General features: G+C 24.3%; 2 protein-coding genes across 4 annotated transcripts in view; one reads left to right on the plus strand and one right to left on the minus strand.

Moving 5' to 3' along the window:
- Positions 1-1,455, plus strand: part of LOC112685691 (methyltransferase-like protein 22) — a 14,059-nt gene extending 12,604 nt beyond the window's left edge. Inside the window, exons 5-7 of one of the 2 annotated variants that reach the window (XM_025557630.1) lie at positions 434-601; positions 702-801; positions 868-1,454. In XM_025557630.1, the coding sequence (XP_025413415.1) occupies positions 434-601; positions 702-801; positions 868-1,054 (455 nt within the window). In that variant the 3' untranslated portion in view covers positions 1,055-1,454. Of the gene's footprint in view, positions 1-433; positions 602-701; positions 802-867 lie in introns of both variants that reach the window. The other variant, XM_025557629.1, reaches the window with a different exon arrangement.
- Positions 823-18,037, minus strand: LOC112685688 (polycomb protein suz12-B). 2 transcript variants are annotated; one of them, XM_025557627.1, is made up of 12 exons: positions 17,747-18,037; positions 16,963-17,009; positions 15,655-15,835; positions 15,469-15,557; positions 15,224-15,404; positions 14,093-14,292; positions 13,900-14,035; positions 13,606-13,835; positions 13,265-13,548; positions 11,249-11,434; positions 10,455-11,173; positions 823-928 (listed from the first exon to the last, which is right to left on the minus strand). In XM_025557627.1, exons 1-11 carry the CDS (start codon positions 17,835-17,837, stop codon positions 10,459-10,461), a joined length of 2,340 nt encoding a protein of 779 aa, XP_025413412.1. In that variant the 5' UTR covers positions 17,838-18,037; the 3' UTR covers positions 823-928; positions 10,455-10,458. The 2 variants fall into 2 exon arrangements, with proteins under 2 accessions (XP_025413412.1, XP_025413411.1); XM_025557626.1 differs by lacking the exon at positions 823-928 and having other exon boundaries at positions 10,303-11,173.
- Between the last annotated feature and the right edge of the window lie 2,029 nt (positions 18,038-20,066).

Below are 20,066 nucleotides of genomic sequence, written 5' to 3' on the forward strand. Positions count from 1 at the left end.
AATTTTTAATTTATATTTATTCATAACAAGTCAGGTTTTTCTGTGAATTTAAATTGGGCATAAGTTTTTACAGATAAAACCTGTACAAACAATACATTTAGTACTATGTACTTAATTATCATGCATAAAAAACTCATAAATGTAGGTACCTCGTTTAATTAAGTTAATCCATGACCAACTTATAAGCAAAATAGCTTAAATATTTAAAATTTCTCATCATCTTTGATATTTGTTTATTTTATAGTAATAAATTAAATATTATATCTAGATATAAGTGTTAATATAATAATTTTGTATTAAATTAATTATAAATGTATAAATAATAAAAATTCAAGAATGGGTGATTTTAAATTTTACACTTAGAACTCTTCAATAGGCTTATTATAAAAAAATGTTATAACTATAACTATAATAAGTGAACTCTGATTTTTAGATATTAATAATAAAGATATATTATCTACAATTGAAAAAAATATAAATTTAAATAAAGATTTAATAATCAGTTGTACAACAGTGATCCCATTAAATTTCAACGAATCTCAGTTACCTGATGCACTAAGGAAAAAACTACCAAAAGTCAATATTATAATAGCAGCAGATGGTTCGTACAATTTTAATAAGTATAAAAAAAAAAAAAATTTTATTTATTTTTTTTAATTAAACTTTTACAAAAAAAAATGAATACATGTTTTTTTTTATAGTGATATACGATAATGATATTACAGAACATTTTGTCAATACCTTAAAAAAAATAATGTCTATACCTCCCAGAAAAATTGCTTATATAGGAATGGAAAAAAGGTATGTAAGACACACATTTTGAATTAAACCTGCATTTCCATATTAAAACTGACTTTTTTTCACCAGATATGTGTTTAGTTCAATCGATTTGGAAGTATGTGCACCTTGTTTTGAATACTTCAGCGAGCTGTTAACACAAAATAATGATTGGTGTCAAGTAGAATTATTAGATTGTAATTTTTCACAATATTTCCAATACCGCAAAGTTAAAGAATTAGTGATATTTAAATTAACTGCCAATAATTACATGTAAAACAATAATATAAAACGGATTATAATAAATATCGTATGATTAAAAAAACAAAATGTTTATTTATTTGTATGTATACTCATAATGCTCAGACCGTTTTGTAAACTTAATATTATAATCAAACCAATATAAATATATACATGTATTATTCAAATATTTCGTGTATATTTTTAAAATTTACTTTTGCCCTTTCACGCATAATTTATATGCAACAAGTTATCCAACATCCTAGTTCATAATTTGATATACCGAAAATTTCTTACAGCTTTCATTTCATTTACACATTTTACATATTTCCATAATATTTTTAAGTATTTTAATTTATTTTACATCCACTAATAACAGAATCACTCTAACCGTTGTAGTTACTGGAATGTTTCTAAAGATTGGATTTTTTTTTATATTTTTAGAGTAGATCATCGAACTTAAAATTTCATAAACAAATATACTAATAAATCAACATAATAAAAATAATAACATTTTTGTTTTTGAAATTTTAGACATATTTAACAAATAAACAGTGCTGTAAAATATTTGAGTAATTTTTTTAATACTTTCAGAAAGAAGTTTTTTTAATGGTATTTTAAATACTTTTTTTTCTATTGAATACTTATTTGTATTGAATGCTTAGTTTTTTTCTCGAACATTTTATTTTTATTCAAAATAATTGGTTGGAAAAATATTGCCAATTATAATCAAAAGCTATTCCAAGGTTTGTGAAAACCAGGTTTCTAAAAATAAGTATTCAATAAAAAATTTCCTTTTGTATTATTAGATATGTAACTGTTAATATCAGATACGATATCTATACCTGGTTATACGGGATTACGAGAATAACGTGTAATATAATAACGATAATAAAGATTTTACTACTAATCACTGTATACTCGTATGTAACTGCAAGCTTACACTGTTTTTATTTATTATTTTATTTATAATTTAAATACTTGTGTAGTTGTGTTTATAACCTACTGGCTACTACAATTACTTCAAGATTTAATATGATCAATTCTAGCCATAATTCTGAAGATGAAAGTGATTCAGAACCGCATAATGCATCTCTTTCGACTATATCTCTGCAAGATGTTAGTTTACCATGGCCTAATTACTCTAAATATTTTTTTACAAATGTATTTGAAAAGTATTCCAAAGACTTTTTTAAAGTATTTGAGTAGTATCTTAAATACTTGAAAAAAATATATTTGAGTATTTACTTAAATACTTTTTAAAAGTATTCTTTACAGCTCTGAAAATAAATAATACTCTAAATTGTAAAATTGTTTTATTTTTTACAGTTTAAAAAAACCAATAATATAATATAAAAAGTCCGAAATAATTCATATAACTTAGTCCATCTTGTTATTAAATGTTATTAAACCGAACCAGTGTTTGATTTAAAATCAATGATAAACGCATAATAATAATAATAATAATAATAATAATAATAATAATTACATATATAAAAATCACTTAAATTTAACAGAAATTTAAAAATATTAAAAATCGTTTTCCCTTTAGAACAGTGAGTATGGTGCCAATTTTCCATTATATTGATGCTTTTATTTTTAATATTTTGGAAGTCAAACACAATGATTAAGCATTGTAATGTATTTAAAAAATAAAATATAATCAGAATGTTCGTAAAAAGTATAAGTTTTCTAAAAAATTTGGGTCAAAACTATTAATTTTTCAGCACAATATAAAATAATTTAAGGTTTAGTCTTGTATTTTCAAGTCATACAAGATATCAAGGAGATTCAAAGAAAAAATATTTATTGGGATTAATATACTTACCACAAAATTAATTCAAAAAATTAAAGTTATATGTTTATTTAGTTATTTATTTATATAATGTTTGAATATACCTACACGTTTTGTTAAGAGAAGGACACAATTATTGTAGGCATCCCCTGAAATACAGGTTTGCGCATGCCTATGGTCTCAACAAAAACAAAGAATACCAAATCGTTTGTAATATTCCAAAAATATTAACTGGCAAAGAAAAGGATATAGGTTTGTACCAGGAACTAACTAGTAGCGACATAAAATGTTTCAAGTTTGTCCCAATTACCTACATTGGCAGATGTAGAACGCTTGTTTACTTAGTACAAGAATATATTGGCATCAAACAGGTGTTTCAACTTCGAAAATCTCAAAAAAAATCATTGTTCATACAATGCAATAATTTATCTAAAGATAAAACATTAAATGTTAATGTAGCAGATCAAAATCAGTTTAAATGTATATAAATTCGTTGTATGTATTTAACAACATTTCAATAATAAATTATAAAATTCATAAAAATTAAATTTTACAGTGCTTTTATGGCATCTTTTAATAAATTTAATAACATATTATAATGTATATTTCGATCGTTTTTAGCACATATTTTATAGTTTTATAGTGCATTAAATTCACAGCCCTGGACTTATAAACCTATATAAATTCGAATACATAAAATTAGACAAAAACTGTCTTATATTAAATCAAAATTCAGAACTCTATCTTATTAATATTTTCAAACTCAAATAAATAAAACTGATAATTCTAAAATAATACAATAAAAACCATTTTCCAGTGATTTCACTTAGGAAGCTAAAAATCATACAGAGTGGAACCCTGTAGAGAAAAATGTTTCACTACAAACCTAAACCTTTTAAAACCTTTAAAAACCTTTTAATATAAAGATAAACAAATATTGAGTTTTACAAAACGATTTTTGCTGTACTAAATAACGTTCTATAGCAAAATAAAATATTTTATCAGTCGATGAAATGATCAAAATCATGTTATCATGTATAAATGTCGTAGTATTATTCTAATATCGTTGCTAAACAAATACACCGTAGGTATATGCAATATTAGTATATTGTTTAATTTATTTTGTATTGGCATTTTTCACTAATTTAACCCCTTTCATATCTAATTATATTATTATAATTTATATTCTTTATTTTTAAAACCAACTATTATCTAGGGTGAAGAATGGTTGTCTCATGAAGTATATTTTTGTTTAACACGGTCGGTTCAAGATCTACAAACAATTTCGGAAGAACGTATTTGTTAATGTTGACGTTAATAACTTATCTAACAGTAAAACCAATTTCTTGTATAGCTATTCCGATCTCAGTAATTGGGATAAAGGAGTGAATATTACAGTTTATTATTCAAAATTATTTTTTTGTTTCACCTTTTTAGTTAATGTGGAGATAGGATTTTTATCATCGAAAAATTAAATAACCGCTTATATGGGCCAGTTTTCAGTTTACATTTTAGATGAACTGTGATTGATTGAAGTAGGGAATTTTCTGAGGCAATCAGATAAGATATACTTCAAGAAATATAATTAATTTGCCCCGTGAACTATAATGGGCCGTAGTGGCGGAATATTTAACAGTACATAATTATGGATTACGACCGTGCGTGTTCACTTCATCAACGTTACATAAAACAGGATAATGAAATATATCGGTTTTTTTCTCGAATGCATCACTATCAAGTGATATACTAAGGAATCTCAATGGAAGGAGTATTTTTGAATTTATATTAATTTCTTTAATTCCTTTATTGTTTTTTGATTGATGAATTTTTATTTAAGATCGTTGAGAGGTGCGTTTGAACATTTGTAATTAAACCGGGTTTACATTGGTGGACAATTTGGTACAGTACAATGAAAGAGCTAGTACTCTTCAGCAAAAATTAAGATGTACCTGCACGCAGGTTCTTTTTTTTTTTCATTAATATTATCTACAATTTCTAAAATCTCGTTTATTAACGCACTTTTTACCACTCAGACATATATTTAATAATTTTCAATAAAGACGATGACATGCGATCTCTATATAATTAAGTAAAGAGTAAAAATCATATTAAAGTTAAAACTTGCGATGAAAAGGTATTATGATTTTAATGTGATTATACGTTGGTGACGATGTAAGTTTATACATCAACTGTATTTTTTTCAACTAAATCAATAGCTACATCTAAACTGTTAAACTATTAAAACTAGAAGTGGTAGGAAAAATAGTAGACTAGTGTACTAGGTACCAAAGCTTGCGCTAAGGGAATATTAAAACTGCACATCCTGTTTGTTTTACAGAAGTAAAAAAAAATTGATGCTCACTTCGCTTGCATATAATAAATAATACATACTAACATCAATATTAAATAATATTTTATATGATACATCATAATGTATATAGATTTTAATAATTGAAATAAATTTCTTTAATCTAATTTTAAAATAATTTATTTTTATTTTTTGTGACAACCTCTTCATCATCAGTATCACTACATTCAAATTGGTGATGTTTGTTTGTAGCATCTGTAAACACACCGTTGAAATAATTTTTTTGCTTAGCTTTTATTCTTGTAATTAGGTACTCTATGTTTTTTGTTGTTCATCCATTTGACAATTGACATATTAGGATCCCATCATACAAGGGAGGCAAGTTATAATTAATGTATAAGTACACATTTTCAATTGAACCATTCATGGCAGAATGTAATTGAGACTTTAATAAATTACTAATACCGTAGTTTTAATCTTAATTTCTAATAATTCCGGAAAATAAAATAATGTCAAATGGTACCTATGTTACAAACTCTTAGACATAAAAAATTAATTATTAAAAATATTAAAAATAATTTAAAATCATATTATTTTTTTTATGAACTGCACATTATGTGTACAACTGCTAGGTATATTAAATACTTTATCAATATAAACCCGGCTTTAGAGTAGTCAATGCATAAAGTTAAATTTATAAGAATAGAGTTTAATCGAGATCACTCCTCAAATTCGAATGATAAGATTTTTTTGATAAGAGATTGAAAATTGTTAAGAAAATATATTTTAAAAATTGTTTAAATTCTATTGTATACTTATTTAAAAAAAAATAACTCGGACAGGATAGTGAAATTTTACTGTATTCGATTTGAATGCAATGATTACATTCCATAAAAAAACGATTCTTAGCGAACGAAGGAATCTTTTTATTTAATTTTATTCGTTTTTATGGTGATAAACAAAGCGTTTTAAGAACAGCTTAAGAACGATTTATATAAATAGATAATTTATATAATTATAATTTATAATTAGAAATTATCATAAAAATGAAAAAAAATATAAAATAAAAGAAAAAGTCCAAAAGTCGTTCAAATGTTTTGAAAATTTTACCATGTCTATGTAAGGATAATATAAGTAAACAACCCAAATTTCAAGTGTTTAAGAATGTTTTTAACCGAATTACAACAAAAAACTGCCAAAATTAAAATGTCTATAAATAGCTCAAAAATAGCTAACATTTTCCGAATTTTAAACCATAAGGAAAAAAATCCAAAATACATCAAAAAAGATCTCCTGTAATTTTTCATTTAAAGCAATAATTTTGGTAGAAAACGTCGTCCGTAATTATTTAATATAATAAAATCATGAAATCGTACGTTTTTTGTCCTTTAACCGCTTTTATTTCGAGTACCGTTTCGAAAATCGAAAAATGAGCTCTCTTAAGTATCAGCTCAAGAAAATTACCTTTCAGAAAAGATGCTACACTTGATACTTTTGAGTAAGTTAAGGGGAGAAAAAGTGTTTATAGAATAAAAAAGAAATAAACATCATTGTAAAACCAATACATGCCTCGCTTCGCTCAGAATCTAAAATGGAACAAGTTGAATTGAAAATCTGTTTCTTATTCGATTCAATGGGAAAATCATTGCTTAGTATATTACAAACAAGTTATTCAAGTGAGATTATAATGTTGTGCAATAAAAATTATAATATTCGGTTATCACTAGAATGTTTAAGATGAAAAGTTTATCTACAAAGTTACCATAAAGCAACAAAATAACGTGTTGAAAATAATTTAAAATAAATGATTATACATGATAATTACTTATTATCTATTTATTATGATAAGAATTATCAATTATTATTAATTATTAATAGAGTAACGAATAACCTATTTCACTAGGGTAACAGGAGTTAACTCAGATTGAAGAACATGACATTTTCGAACGGGGGTTATATGTAGTTAACTAGAGTTGAATTTTCGAACATACCCGTGAATGAGGATTTAAGAAAGGTGTAGGTTGCCGAGAGCTGATAAACGGAGAGCTCGATATGATTATTGATTAATACCACAGTACCTTTATCAATCTGTTATAATTAAAAATTTTAAATATATTTACATTTCTGGATTAAACAGTTGGGATAAATTTGATATAATAACAGAAAAGTATCCCGATCTATTTCAGATTTTTTTTTAATATAAAATACGACTGTGAACATTCGAGATGATTTAGAGTAGATAAAAAAAAGAAAAATTCGAAAGCAATTAATGCACCCGCATTATAAGACAGTTGGGGGCAGAAAAGGCTTCATCGTAGAAAATAAGAAATATACCTTTTTATAAATTTAAACTTGAAATAAAAATCTTATAATTTTTGTCCAAATTAGTAATTTTTATCTGAAATCATAGCTTAATATATAACAAAATAAATAAATTAATATTAATACTAAAATTATTTAATAATAAAAAAAAATTAACTACAAAACCTTTTTTTCAGACAAATTCCTTTGTCAACAGTTAGGTTTTTTTTTTTTTTAATAATCCCATTTACTATAATCAAAAATGAATAGTAATACATATTAAATTAAATTTAATAACCCAAAAGGGATACATCACAAATTAAAATAAATTTAAGACTGCAGTTTGTTTGCATTGTATGAACAATTTAATTATAATATAAATAATGTGATTATCACATAATATGGACACAACAACATTTTTAAACATATAAATTACATATTGATATTGTACATATTATGATTGTATTATAATAAATTATTGTTAGAGTGATAATAGTTATATTACAGTCAATATACTTTAATTTCTAATATAATAATATTCTCATTAAAATATTATAAAATAAAAATGTAATTGTATTTGAAGCTGATTTTGAAGTACGTCTTTTTTGATCAATAAATAAATAATAATAATTAAAGGCCTAGAAATAATTTAGATACTAAGGCAGTGAACTAAAGGCAGTGAAAAAGAAAAAAAATTACTTAAAATTTTGAAAACTGATGAACAAAGATAAGTATCTAAATGGTTGATTACATATTATTTAATCTTGAACTCTTAGTTTTTTTTGTTTTAATAATTAAATCTAAACTTCAAAATATTATCTAATATGAATACATTATAAGACATTAAACATATATATATATATATATATCAGTTTCCACAAATGTGTATACTTTAAGCAATCTAAGAGGATATTTAAAAATGTCATTATTTTTTTAATATGAGTATCAATTAGTTTTTAGTTTGCCACATAATTATGGATTAAAAATAAAAAATTAAATATCCTCTTGATATTAAATTAAGTTTAAGTTAATTCTAAATTAAATTACACCTTCAGTCTATAACTTAAAGGCCTATAAAAATTAACATTATAAGTTATCAATCATGTTTAAAGTGCTATAATATTATATAAACGCCATAACATTTTTTTTAATAGAAATAATCATTTTTAATCTGAGTTTCAAATACTTAGTTAAGGACAGTTTATAAATAAATAATTACATGAGGACTTTTAATATTTTTCATATTTGATTAAATGTTGTTTATTATCTCTTCAAATTTTGAAATTTTGAAAAAAAACCAATTAAAAATGAGATCCGAAAAAATTTTTCTTATACTATTACATTGGAAAAATTTGATAAAAAAATATTAGGTAAATATATAAAAGTAATTGGGAAAACTCAAACTTTAAATAAATCAAAATTATATAATAGAAAATAATAATAAATAATACAAGTATTATCTTATAAAACAAACCCTGTATAAATATGTGAATATACCCATAACTATAATTTAAAGTATTTAGTTGAAACCCAGTGTAAATTATACATACATTAAAATTATCTGTGATTTTTTGTGTATATATTTATAAGTTAAACAATTTATCTCAATAAAATCATTATAATAAGGTGTTAAGCATTTAAGTCTTTTATACAATTTTAGAAATAAATTAGCTCATCATATTATTTTTCAATAATATATAAATAGGAAAACTCTATTTTAACAAAGAAAAAACTACCATTTGTTTCAAAAATATCTATATCAAAAAGTAATTCCAATAATTACATAAATGATACAATATTACATTTTTAAATAATACCTAGATTTATTAAGAATATCAAATAATGATATATATATAATTAATAGGATTAACATAACTTACAGTCGCACCAAAAAAAAAAAACCTAAAATAACCAAAAATAATGTGCAAGACTATATAGTTACACCCTGCAGTTTTACACAAGATTTCCCATTACTAGATTTGACATTGAAACAATAAAACTTTTATATACATTTTATAAAAAAAAATGAGTGATTTGTACTTACATACTATGATGCTACATTGCACTTAATAACACTTAAAAAACAATACTGCATTCATAAATAGATGGAATAAAATTCTTTAAATGTTAATAAACCTATTTTGCTATTTTGAATTGTATCAAATATAGTATTAAAACTGTACAAATAATGATGGATAAATTAAAGTTAATCAGATTATTAAAAATATGAACAATATTCATTATATAATCAAAGTACAGTGGAATGAGAACCCTGTCTTAGTAGCTACAATTCATTAAACAGCAGGTTTAATAAAATTAATAAAAAGTTACAAGTCAATTCCAGAAAAGAAGAGCTCACATAAATTTATAAATGTAATATGGGTGGGATACAAATATGTATCAATATATTCAAAACCCAAAACTATTAACAGTAAAATTTCATGTTAAATTAATAAATTTACAGTTATAAATTAATTGTACTTGGGCGAGGACAAAATTGTATTATATTACTAATATTTAAACTTATAAATTGTTTTAAAATATTTCATATAGCATTCACTGTTGAAATTTAATAAATATATGATTACTAATTGAATCATTACAATAATACACAATATAATTATTATTCTCAACAAAGTCAATAACACCTAAATTCTATTAATTCATAAATATATCAATAATTTTAACTCAAAATTTTCAAATAACAACATAGCTTAAGAAATTCTTAAATGAAATATGGAACAATTACTTTAGAACTTTATGATGAAACTAATGAGATAATAGTTGTACACTCTTAATTATAAAATTAAGAATGTTAACAAGACCCTACATTTTTTTATCCACTGTACAAAGATTAATAATAAAAAAATCATATTTGATCATAAAATAATTATCGTAGTAATTATATTAGTAATAATAAACATGTTTTGTCTCTGAACTTGAGAGAATGTTTAAGACAATATAAATTAAATCATTTTAGACATATTGGGAAATAGATTACAATTTCTTTCAAATTATCACAACAATAATTACCTATTTATTTTCGCCTAATAGATTCAGAAACATTGGTTGGCAATTTTTCAGGAACTGGTTTTTTCTTATCAGTCAATGTAGGGAATGTCCTACGTCTAACTGTGAAAGTTGCAGATATTTTATGATCTTCACCATTTAAAGATGTGCTATTGCGTTTTTCAACTGGTTTATCTGGCTTATCAGTCCGAACAGCAGATTGAGATCTAGTAGTAGATCCTCCTTTTTTGTCACTTTTCTTATCAGATTTTTTTTCATCAACAATGTTAGCATTTTTAGTGGCAGGAGGATTTTGTCTTGTAGTACCTTTACGACCATTTTGTTGTTTCATAACTTTTCCTTTTAATTTATCTTGAAGTTTTAAAGGATAAAATGATCCAGCTGGTTTACGTCTAGTACCAATATCAGACTGCAATGGGCTTTGCACTAAACACCTGATTTCAGTACGATCTTCGGCTTTTTTAGCACCTTCCTCACGCCAATATTTCCGCTGTGCTTCGAAAGATTCATATAAAACATTGCTAGTTTCCGAATCAACTGCTATAATATCTTGTAATTTTTGTATAGTAGTATAAAATGTTACTGGACTTATAAGACGTAGGTCACATAAATTACAGAGATGTAGCATAAAATTTCTATATAAGTTTTTTCTAAGAATATCTCTTCCTTTATTCTCAACAAACATGCTTAAAGCTAATGGTATTTGACAATCTCCGACAAACCTGAAACAACATTTTGACAATTTTATAAATATTTTTAAGTATTAAATGTACAAAATAAAATATCTCTGTACATACCCTTCTCTCATAACGTGTAAATTCCACATTTTCATTATCTCTTTTTCACCATCATTAACATCAGTGAATTCATCAATCATCATTGCTGTCTTTTTCCTTAACCATATAGGGTCACTTTCATCTTCACTATCAACATCCATTTCTCTTGGATAAATAGGGAGACATGTAGATGTATGATGATATAATCTAAACATAATATTTAAATCAGATGTAAAAAAAATAATAATAACAATCTTTTATTTATTTTTAATGTTAAAAGTATAAGCAAAATATTATTATAATATATATTATATAATACTATTATAGTAAGAAAATTGTTTTTAGAAGATTCAACTGTGTTAAAAGGAGGTATAGGCAGTTTTTTCAATCAGAGAAGTCATCACATTTGGAAGTGAAACTGATGACAGTGCATTCAGAAAAAGGTACCTCAACCGATTTGGCTAAAACATTCATTATATGCAAAGGAATTATTTGATATTATGGAAGATCATTTAAAACCTTATTTGATTTGAACATATCAATGGCCTAGTTATCAATGAATTTTTAAATAAAAAAATATATATATAAATATAAATGATAACTAGGGCGTGGATTTTTATGTAATAAGAAAGTCAAAATATGTAAATATTTATGTTCTTATTTTTGCTAAATTTTGTATTAAAAAACGTAAAATATTTAACAAAAAAATATCAGTATTTTACATTAATTTTTGATTATTAATAAATAATTATTCATTTAATCTTCATTGTTCTTCTTCAAAGCAATTGGATACAACGTACATTTAAAAATTTTCAAATTTGAATGAACAGCGGTTAGATTTCAAAGTCAACTTATAGCAGCTGTGGGTGCATTCAATATCTACCGAGGTTAATGGGGCATATTTCATACCATATGTGTCGGATGGTGTTACTTTAATATAATTTGACATATTTTCATTTTTATTAATAAAATTATCTTTAATAGTTTTAATTTTTTTGTAGACCATCATATTACTCAGTACGTAGTTTAATTAATTTTTATTATAACTCCGAATTCTCCTTGAACTTAATTACATTGAATTCCTTCATTTTCCACTGTTGCAAAACTCTCAATTATTGTTAGACTTAATGTTTTTAATTTTTTATTATTTTAACCAAGAAAAAAAAATTGTGGAAATATATGCTAAATTATTTTGCAAGTTATTATTTTACATAATATCAGAAGTAATAGATATTATAGTATCTGAATCAAGATTTGAAATATCTACTTTCATTTAATTCCAATATAATAATTGTAAATTAAATAAAAACTGTATTGAAATGGTATGCAAATGTGAAATATTTAAAAATATGTAAAATAAAAAAAGTATTATATTATTCAGGATGTTATGAAACGTGCTTATTTTTAATCGTAATAGAGAAATTTACATTCAATAAAATTATGTAATTACATAAAAATCCGTACCCTAATGATAACAATAAGATAGAATTTCCAACATTTACTAACAAATATACACACAAATACAGAACTATTTATTTGTTTAACAAATAGAATAAGTTAGAATATTAAAAAATATAATTTAAAATAAAAACCAGTAATACTTTCAAATAAAGGTTTATGTTATGTTTGATGAACTATTGTTATATTATTCAAAAAACAATGCAAGATAGGTATGATAGTTAATAAATTTAAATATTTTAAAAATGAAAAAAGGCAAGCTTCTAAGATTGATTGAAACTCCATAGTCAGACATAATACAAAAATGAGTGAATAGTATGGCTGTATTGGTATTTTATACTAGAAACCGATGTACTGTTGTTTTCAAAAAAATGATTCTGAGTAAAAGAAGTTAGATGGATCTATTTATTTTTATAATATTGGTTGATTTACTAAAAGAACCAAATTTCTTATATTTATAATTTTTACGACTTATAAATTTGATAGAAGGAAATAATTAATATAGTAATATTAAATATTTAAATTTATATTATCTTTACAAAATAAATAAAATACTTAAGTATATCTTTCTTTATTTACCTATTATGTCCAGTAACATAGGGCCTCTGACCATCATATCCATCAGTATCTTCCAATTCATGTAGAAATTCTGATAAAGATGCACGTCTAAGACGTTTTGGGTGACAAACAACTATCTTTGAAACAACTGCACGTCTAACAGGACCAACTCGAGTTATACGATATCCAACACTCTTAGCTTCATCTTTTTGTGGTTGTGCAATTAAATCTTGTGGACAACCAATGTAACACCCATCATAATGTTCATTTATTGCAACATCAATTCGTGCACCAGATCCTGTTGGCTATAATTTTTAATTTTAATATAAAATCAAATAACAATATTCTTTAAGACAACTCACAACATAAGAAAAAGTAAATCGTGCATGACAAAGTTTCAAATGTTTAAGTAATGCATATAATGTAAAACAATCCAATGTGCACCATGGGCAATGTAAATCTTCACTAGCTTCAGTCTGTTGACGACTATTATTGTTGTACAAAAACTGATATACTATTTTCAACTTATTAGATGAATTATCCATAGAACCATTAGCATTCTGTACACTGCTACTCTTTCTTGAATTGGATGCTAAATATTCATAAACTGTATTAAAAATTGTTTTACATTTTAATATATATATATTATATAATACTTGGCCAATTATTTTCTTTGTTATCAACAAGAGGATATTCAACAGTAGTGTTATTAGGCTCAGTTGACCATTTTAAACGCAATTTAATCTTATTACGATTTTCAAAAGCACTATATTGAGGTCCAGTTTTTACTTCCTAAATTAATTTTAAATTTTAAAAAAATTAAATACATAAAAAAAAATATATATATACTTTAAGACGTTCCCATGAAGCTGATTTTCCTGCAGCTGAAACAGGACTAATATTTATTTCTTCCACGATACAATCATAGTCACCATCTTTAAGTAAACAACGATTTTGTTTGTCGTGTATTATTAAATTTGCCCCAAATTCTTTTTTAGTAACTCCGTTGCCTTCTTTAACACTCATTTTTCTTTTTTTTTGACTCGGTTCTGAAATAATTTTGAAATACATATTAGTTAGAAACATTAATCACACAAATGTAATGAAATTTAACTTCATAGATTCTGAATAAAAATGATACAAATATTAATTTTTTATCCTTTAACCATTTTTTTTTTAATTAAAACATACCCCATACATTTTAAATTAGTAAAATTATAAGTATTTACTCTTAAGCATAGTAATGCTTACAGTCAATAAAATAAATTTAAAATATATTAAAAAGAATTAAATTAACTACAGCCATTTTTAGGCATAACATTTTTGAAAATAAATAATTATAAATAATATACAACTATATTATTAGATTTAAAATAATAGTTCATAAATTTAGTAAAACCTTGATTAACTGTGTTAACAATTAACCACAGTCAGTCTTCTCAAAATTTGTATGTACCAAAAGTAAAGGCAAATGCACATAAGCAGTATATTGTTCCAAAGATTAGGAAATTAAATAATACTAATTTAATAATCAATGTATGGACTATATTATAGATTTATGGAATTGATATCATCCTGAATTTCTGTAAGCAGGAAAATGTTGACTTCCATAATATACTGAATTCAAAAAAAATTATTTCAAACATAAAACAAAGACTGATTACATCAAATATCAAGCCCAAATAATTTTAAAACAGGGCAATATGTATTGACACAACATAGTTTAAATAAAATGTACTAATAAATAAAAATTAGTCTCGATTAATAATGGTTTTCATTCATCTATATAACTTCTCCCCACCATTATCCTAGAAAATCAAGGTTCTACTGTAATAGGATTCATTTATATTCATAGAATTGTCAAATAGTATAATGAAATAATCTTATGTATATTACTCTTAAGAAATATATTATAAAATAATTATTTTAAGAATTTAGGAAGTATGTTATTATTGTAATTAATAAGTATATTTAACCGACCAGTGTTTTCAGAATCTGAATTAGAAGCTACATTAGTAACCCTAACTAATAAATGATGGGATTTAGATAATTGTCCATTCATAGTATTAATTGAATCAACTGGAATAGAAACTATAGCAGCTTGTGATCCTAATTGAGTGCACGTTGGGTTGACAGGAACAGATGATAACCCGTAAGAAACCTAAAATAATAACAAGAAACTTATTAAATTTTAAAAAATTATACTTATTTACTTATTACTCTACCAATGAAAATGGGCAAGTATCTTTCCGTTTTTTGTGACTAATTTTCATAAGACTAGTTTCAATTTTAACAGGTTCATTTTCATTTTTCACTGTGAATATAATTAATTAAAAGTAATATTTATTATTGTATTATTCATAAATAATAAAAAAAACACTTAATTCAGTGTGATAGTAATATAAAATTACTTTTCTCATCATAATATCCAATATAAGTAATTGTTAAATATCGTTTGCTGCATGTTTTCTTTTCACAAAGTTTTTTTTCCACAGTATTTAACAATGAGTCAATATCCAATTTCTTTTTGGGACGCTTTGATTTTGGACGATTCGCTCTCATGTAGCTTAATGTTCTGACTAAAAATAAAGGCTAAAGCAAAAGTTATTAATTAATAAAAAGACAATTTTAAAAATGATATATAATATTTGTTATTTAGTAATAAGTGTTTTAAATATAAAAGTTAAAAGTATTTTGTAGTTATATGCATTTATGAAATTGAGAATTAAAAGTTTATGTACCATAATGTAATCCATCATTTATTTTAAACTTACTGTTATAAAATTAATATTTTTAAACACCCAGTACTGAAAATTTTATAGTTAAATATAAAAAAAAAAAAGACTAAGTACCTGTTCAAAATAAGTTTTTCTGCTGTTAAATTAAATATGTGTATTTATACAGCATAACCAATTAATAATAAGTATAAATTAAAAAAATGACTCGTAAATCTGTACCATGGAGGTAAAAAAAACCATGTCACAAAATAGTAATTTTATAGGAAGTCAAATTTTCGATAATTTTCATCTAAAAATTTGTTTTTCTTCGTGACTAATTCAAATTGCTTTATTGCTCCTTATTTCCATTACTTTTGATAATTGGACGTATTGCCTTGTATACTTTTATATAATGTGAAAAATGTACAAGGACATGAAACTAACTAAATTTCTTATAAAATGGACATGGTTTTCTTTTCCTCCGGGGTACATATATATACTTTAAAATATGTAGTTAGTAATAAGTCTTTAATTCCAATTCAACTCAATTTTTTTAAAAAACAAAAAATATAGGAAAACCAATACTCCAAAAATGTTTTTAATAATACTGTTAATATTGTTAATGATTACTCTTTATTAAAATTAGTTTTAAAACACAATTTTTTTTAAATAATATAAAATAATAATTTTTCCAAATATAATATAAAATAAGTTTCTCAATAATCACATACATCTGGCAGAACCCTTAGCATTATCCCAAGAAACCCTAAGGTTCCATAGAACACACTTAAGGAAACGCTGAAATAAGAAATAATTAATAATATGTAGATAATACATAAAAATGACCAAATTTCTAATTATATAAACTTTCATCATGTTTTTAACATCAACAAATATACTACATTAAGTGCATCAAATTGATTAATTTTTACCATTATATTAGTAATGACTATGATATATATATACATTTTTAGTTTGTTAAAAACAATAACAATAACTTACCGAAAATAAACTACGATTCCTTAAATATTTGTAAATCTGGGTGGGTTCTGAAAAAATTTTTAAATATTTTAAAATTGCTAAATGTATCATTAATTAAATACACGTTCAATGCATCATATGGTATTACAGCATTAAATTACATTTTCCTTATTCTTGTTTAGAATTTTATTACATTTTACATTAAGATATATATGTATAACTATGATCAATACATTAATAATATACTACTAAATATTACTTAATGCATTGAACATAATACTATATAGATATTACAGAACTTAAAAAGTAATGAAATTCTAAACTAAATTTAATCTAAGACTATAATACCAACCTGAAAAAAATCAAAAATAATAAAATATAAAATTAATTTTGTTCATGTTATAAACTAATATTAACTATACTCTTTACTATACATATATAGTTTATTATATAATCAATACTTATTATTAACTAATTCAAATAATTAAATAATGCATTTTCAATTTCAGTTAGGTAGATTAAAATTAAATATACATTTTTAAAAAAAAAAATAAAAACAACTAAATAAAACAGTGAGAATTTATTCAAATTGATCTAATATTATTTAATATATATTATTTAAAAAATTAATTTAACTTTATTTGTTAAAAAAAATAGGTAGGTAGATAAATACAATGTTATATTATAATAAAAATCGTATAATTTATTAAATGTTAATAAGAACAATATATTATAACTTTCTTTGCAAGACAACCAAGTCTCAACTAAATATTCATATATCCATTTAAATAACTGTTCAACTTACTTTCAAAGGCTTGTAGAAATAGTTCATGATCAGCTTGTGCATGATCTATTCTGTTTTTGTCCAGTTCTTTTTCCCTCTTCTTAGGAGCCATTTTAAAAACCGGTAAGCTTATAACTATAAAAATTATAGAACACAAAATTAAGCGGTTAGTTTTGATATCGATAAACACAACTAAAACTTGAAAATTGTAAAAAAAAGTTAGAAACTAAAACTAAAAAAAAAAAAAAAAATACGTAAATCTAAAAACCGAGGAGGGTAAACAATGGAAGATTGGAAACGATCCATTGGCAAAGGGCGAGGCGATGGCAACGGGAAGCCAACAGCCGTTCCGGGGGACAACGACCGATAACGAGCTACACAGTATAGCCACATTACCTAAGACAATATAACTTCATCAAAATATCCATTAAAATCCTATTTTAAAAGATAAATTTCAAGTTTAGTTAAAAAATTAGTAGACTATAAATATATTTGAAAGTTTATCATGATCAAAAAGTTTTTTATAGCTTAAAACATTTAAATTACTAAAGAAGTTGTTACTCGCAAACGTGAAACGTTGGTCACACTTTTCATTTCAACACTTGAATCATTATTATCCGTTGTATTCAAAAAAAAAAAAACATTTACGTATAAATGTAAATTATTTAATAATATATCCAATTGTTGGTATTCACCAATCACCAAGTACTCCACGCACCGTGTAACGTTGCACCTATAATTATTATTGTACCAAGTGTACCGTTTCATACTAATTAGTATATTATATATTATAACCGATGGATTCTTTAAAACTACTAAGTCAAGGAGCACAACATTTATTAGTTTAGTATATTATTTGGTTCGTATAGTTTGAAAATAAAAGATATTTTTCTACATCCTTATTATTTAGCAACAAATCGTGTCATGGTTATTGTTAAGTTTTAAACCGGATTGGTTTGAACGTATAAAGATACAGAGCTTGCCCAAATGGGCACTGGCCCAAACCACGTATCCCGGTCAATTTTTTTTTTTATACATTTTTTCCACTTCAATACTAAACAAAAACTAAAAAAACTAAACAAAATACTCTGGGATAAGAATAAGTAAAAATCTATAAATGATTTGTTAAATCTTCCTTCAATGCTTACTATTGTGACCATACATCATTGTTTACGGTCATCAATTTTTAAATAATAAAAGCCGCTAAAATAATGTTTAGACCCCGACTTAACCGGTTTCACACTTATACGAATTAATTCAGTTCAGTAAGTTTTCAATACATTTTCGACTGCCATCTGAAACGAATGAAAAATCTATGCACGCACTCGGTTCGTATCAGGCTTGATTTCACAACTAAATATGAAATCGCAGTCGACCAATATTTAATATAGAGAAAGGACAAATTTTTTGCCATTTTGTTCCTGAATAATAAAAAAAAAAAAAGAAGAAGAAATAATCGACTTCACTAGGTGCACTCTATCCTTACCACACCGATGAGGTTTGGTGTATTTTATACCAATTTAAGGAATTAAAATTAAGGAAGTACGGAGGCTTAGATTATTATTTGTTTTGTCCCCACAGCACTGCACATGATTGGACTGATAAAATAAGCCGATTAATGTCAATATCAAACAAATCACTCGTGGGAAACAACAACATTTAACAATTTAAATTGATAATTAAATAATATTTTCGCTTGTCAAAAGCGTAACCGAACCGAAACTAAACCATAAATGTGTAAACGACCAATTGCTTTTATGAATTTTGAACCTAAATAGAAGCCGGATGAAACCGATTCATGTCGATCGTTCAGTTTTCGATACTATCAGGTCTCTATAATATATATATGTATCGAACACAACACTGGTATACACAATAACGGATCCAGGATATAATTTTCTAGGTGGAGGGAGCCATAGTCCAAAATGCAGAGATAATTTTGGGGGTTATTTCCTTATTCACAGTAATAATACTTATATAGATTAAAATTTGGCTATAGTTTTTATGTGGATGCTTTTGATTTTGTATATTATTTGGATATAATGTTAATGTCTAATATGACATGTTTACACGAATAATCTATATTTTATAACCTACATTTAAATATTTTTATTCTACCTACGCATACAATAAATTATGGGTTTATTGTACATTTAATTTAATTTATCTTTTGGTTTTGGGGAAAATTTGCGTTTAATCAATTATTATTATAAATTCATAAATATACATTTTATCAATTATTGAAATAATTCACATTATACAAAAACAAATAATGTTTCTTAATCAGTTTATGAGTTACTAATATTTTATTAAATTACACATTATTTGTCAGTATACCTAT

This window comes from Sipha flava, unplaced genomic scaffold (assembly GCF_003268045.1).
Source record: "Sipha flava isolate LNK unplaced genomic scaffold, YSA_version1 287_pilon_pilon, whole genome shotgun sequence".
In the NCBI taxonomy this organism is placed as follows: Eukaryota; Metazoa; Arthropoda; class Insecta; order Hemiptera; family Aphididae; genus Sipha; species Sipha flava.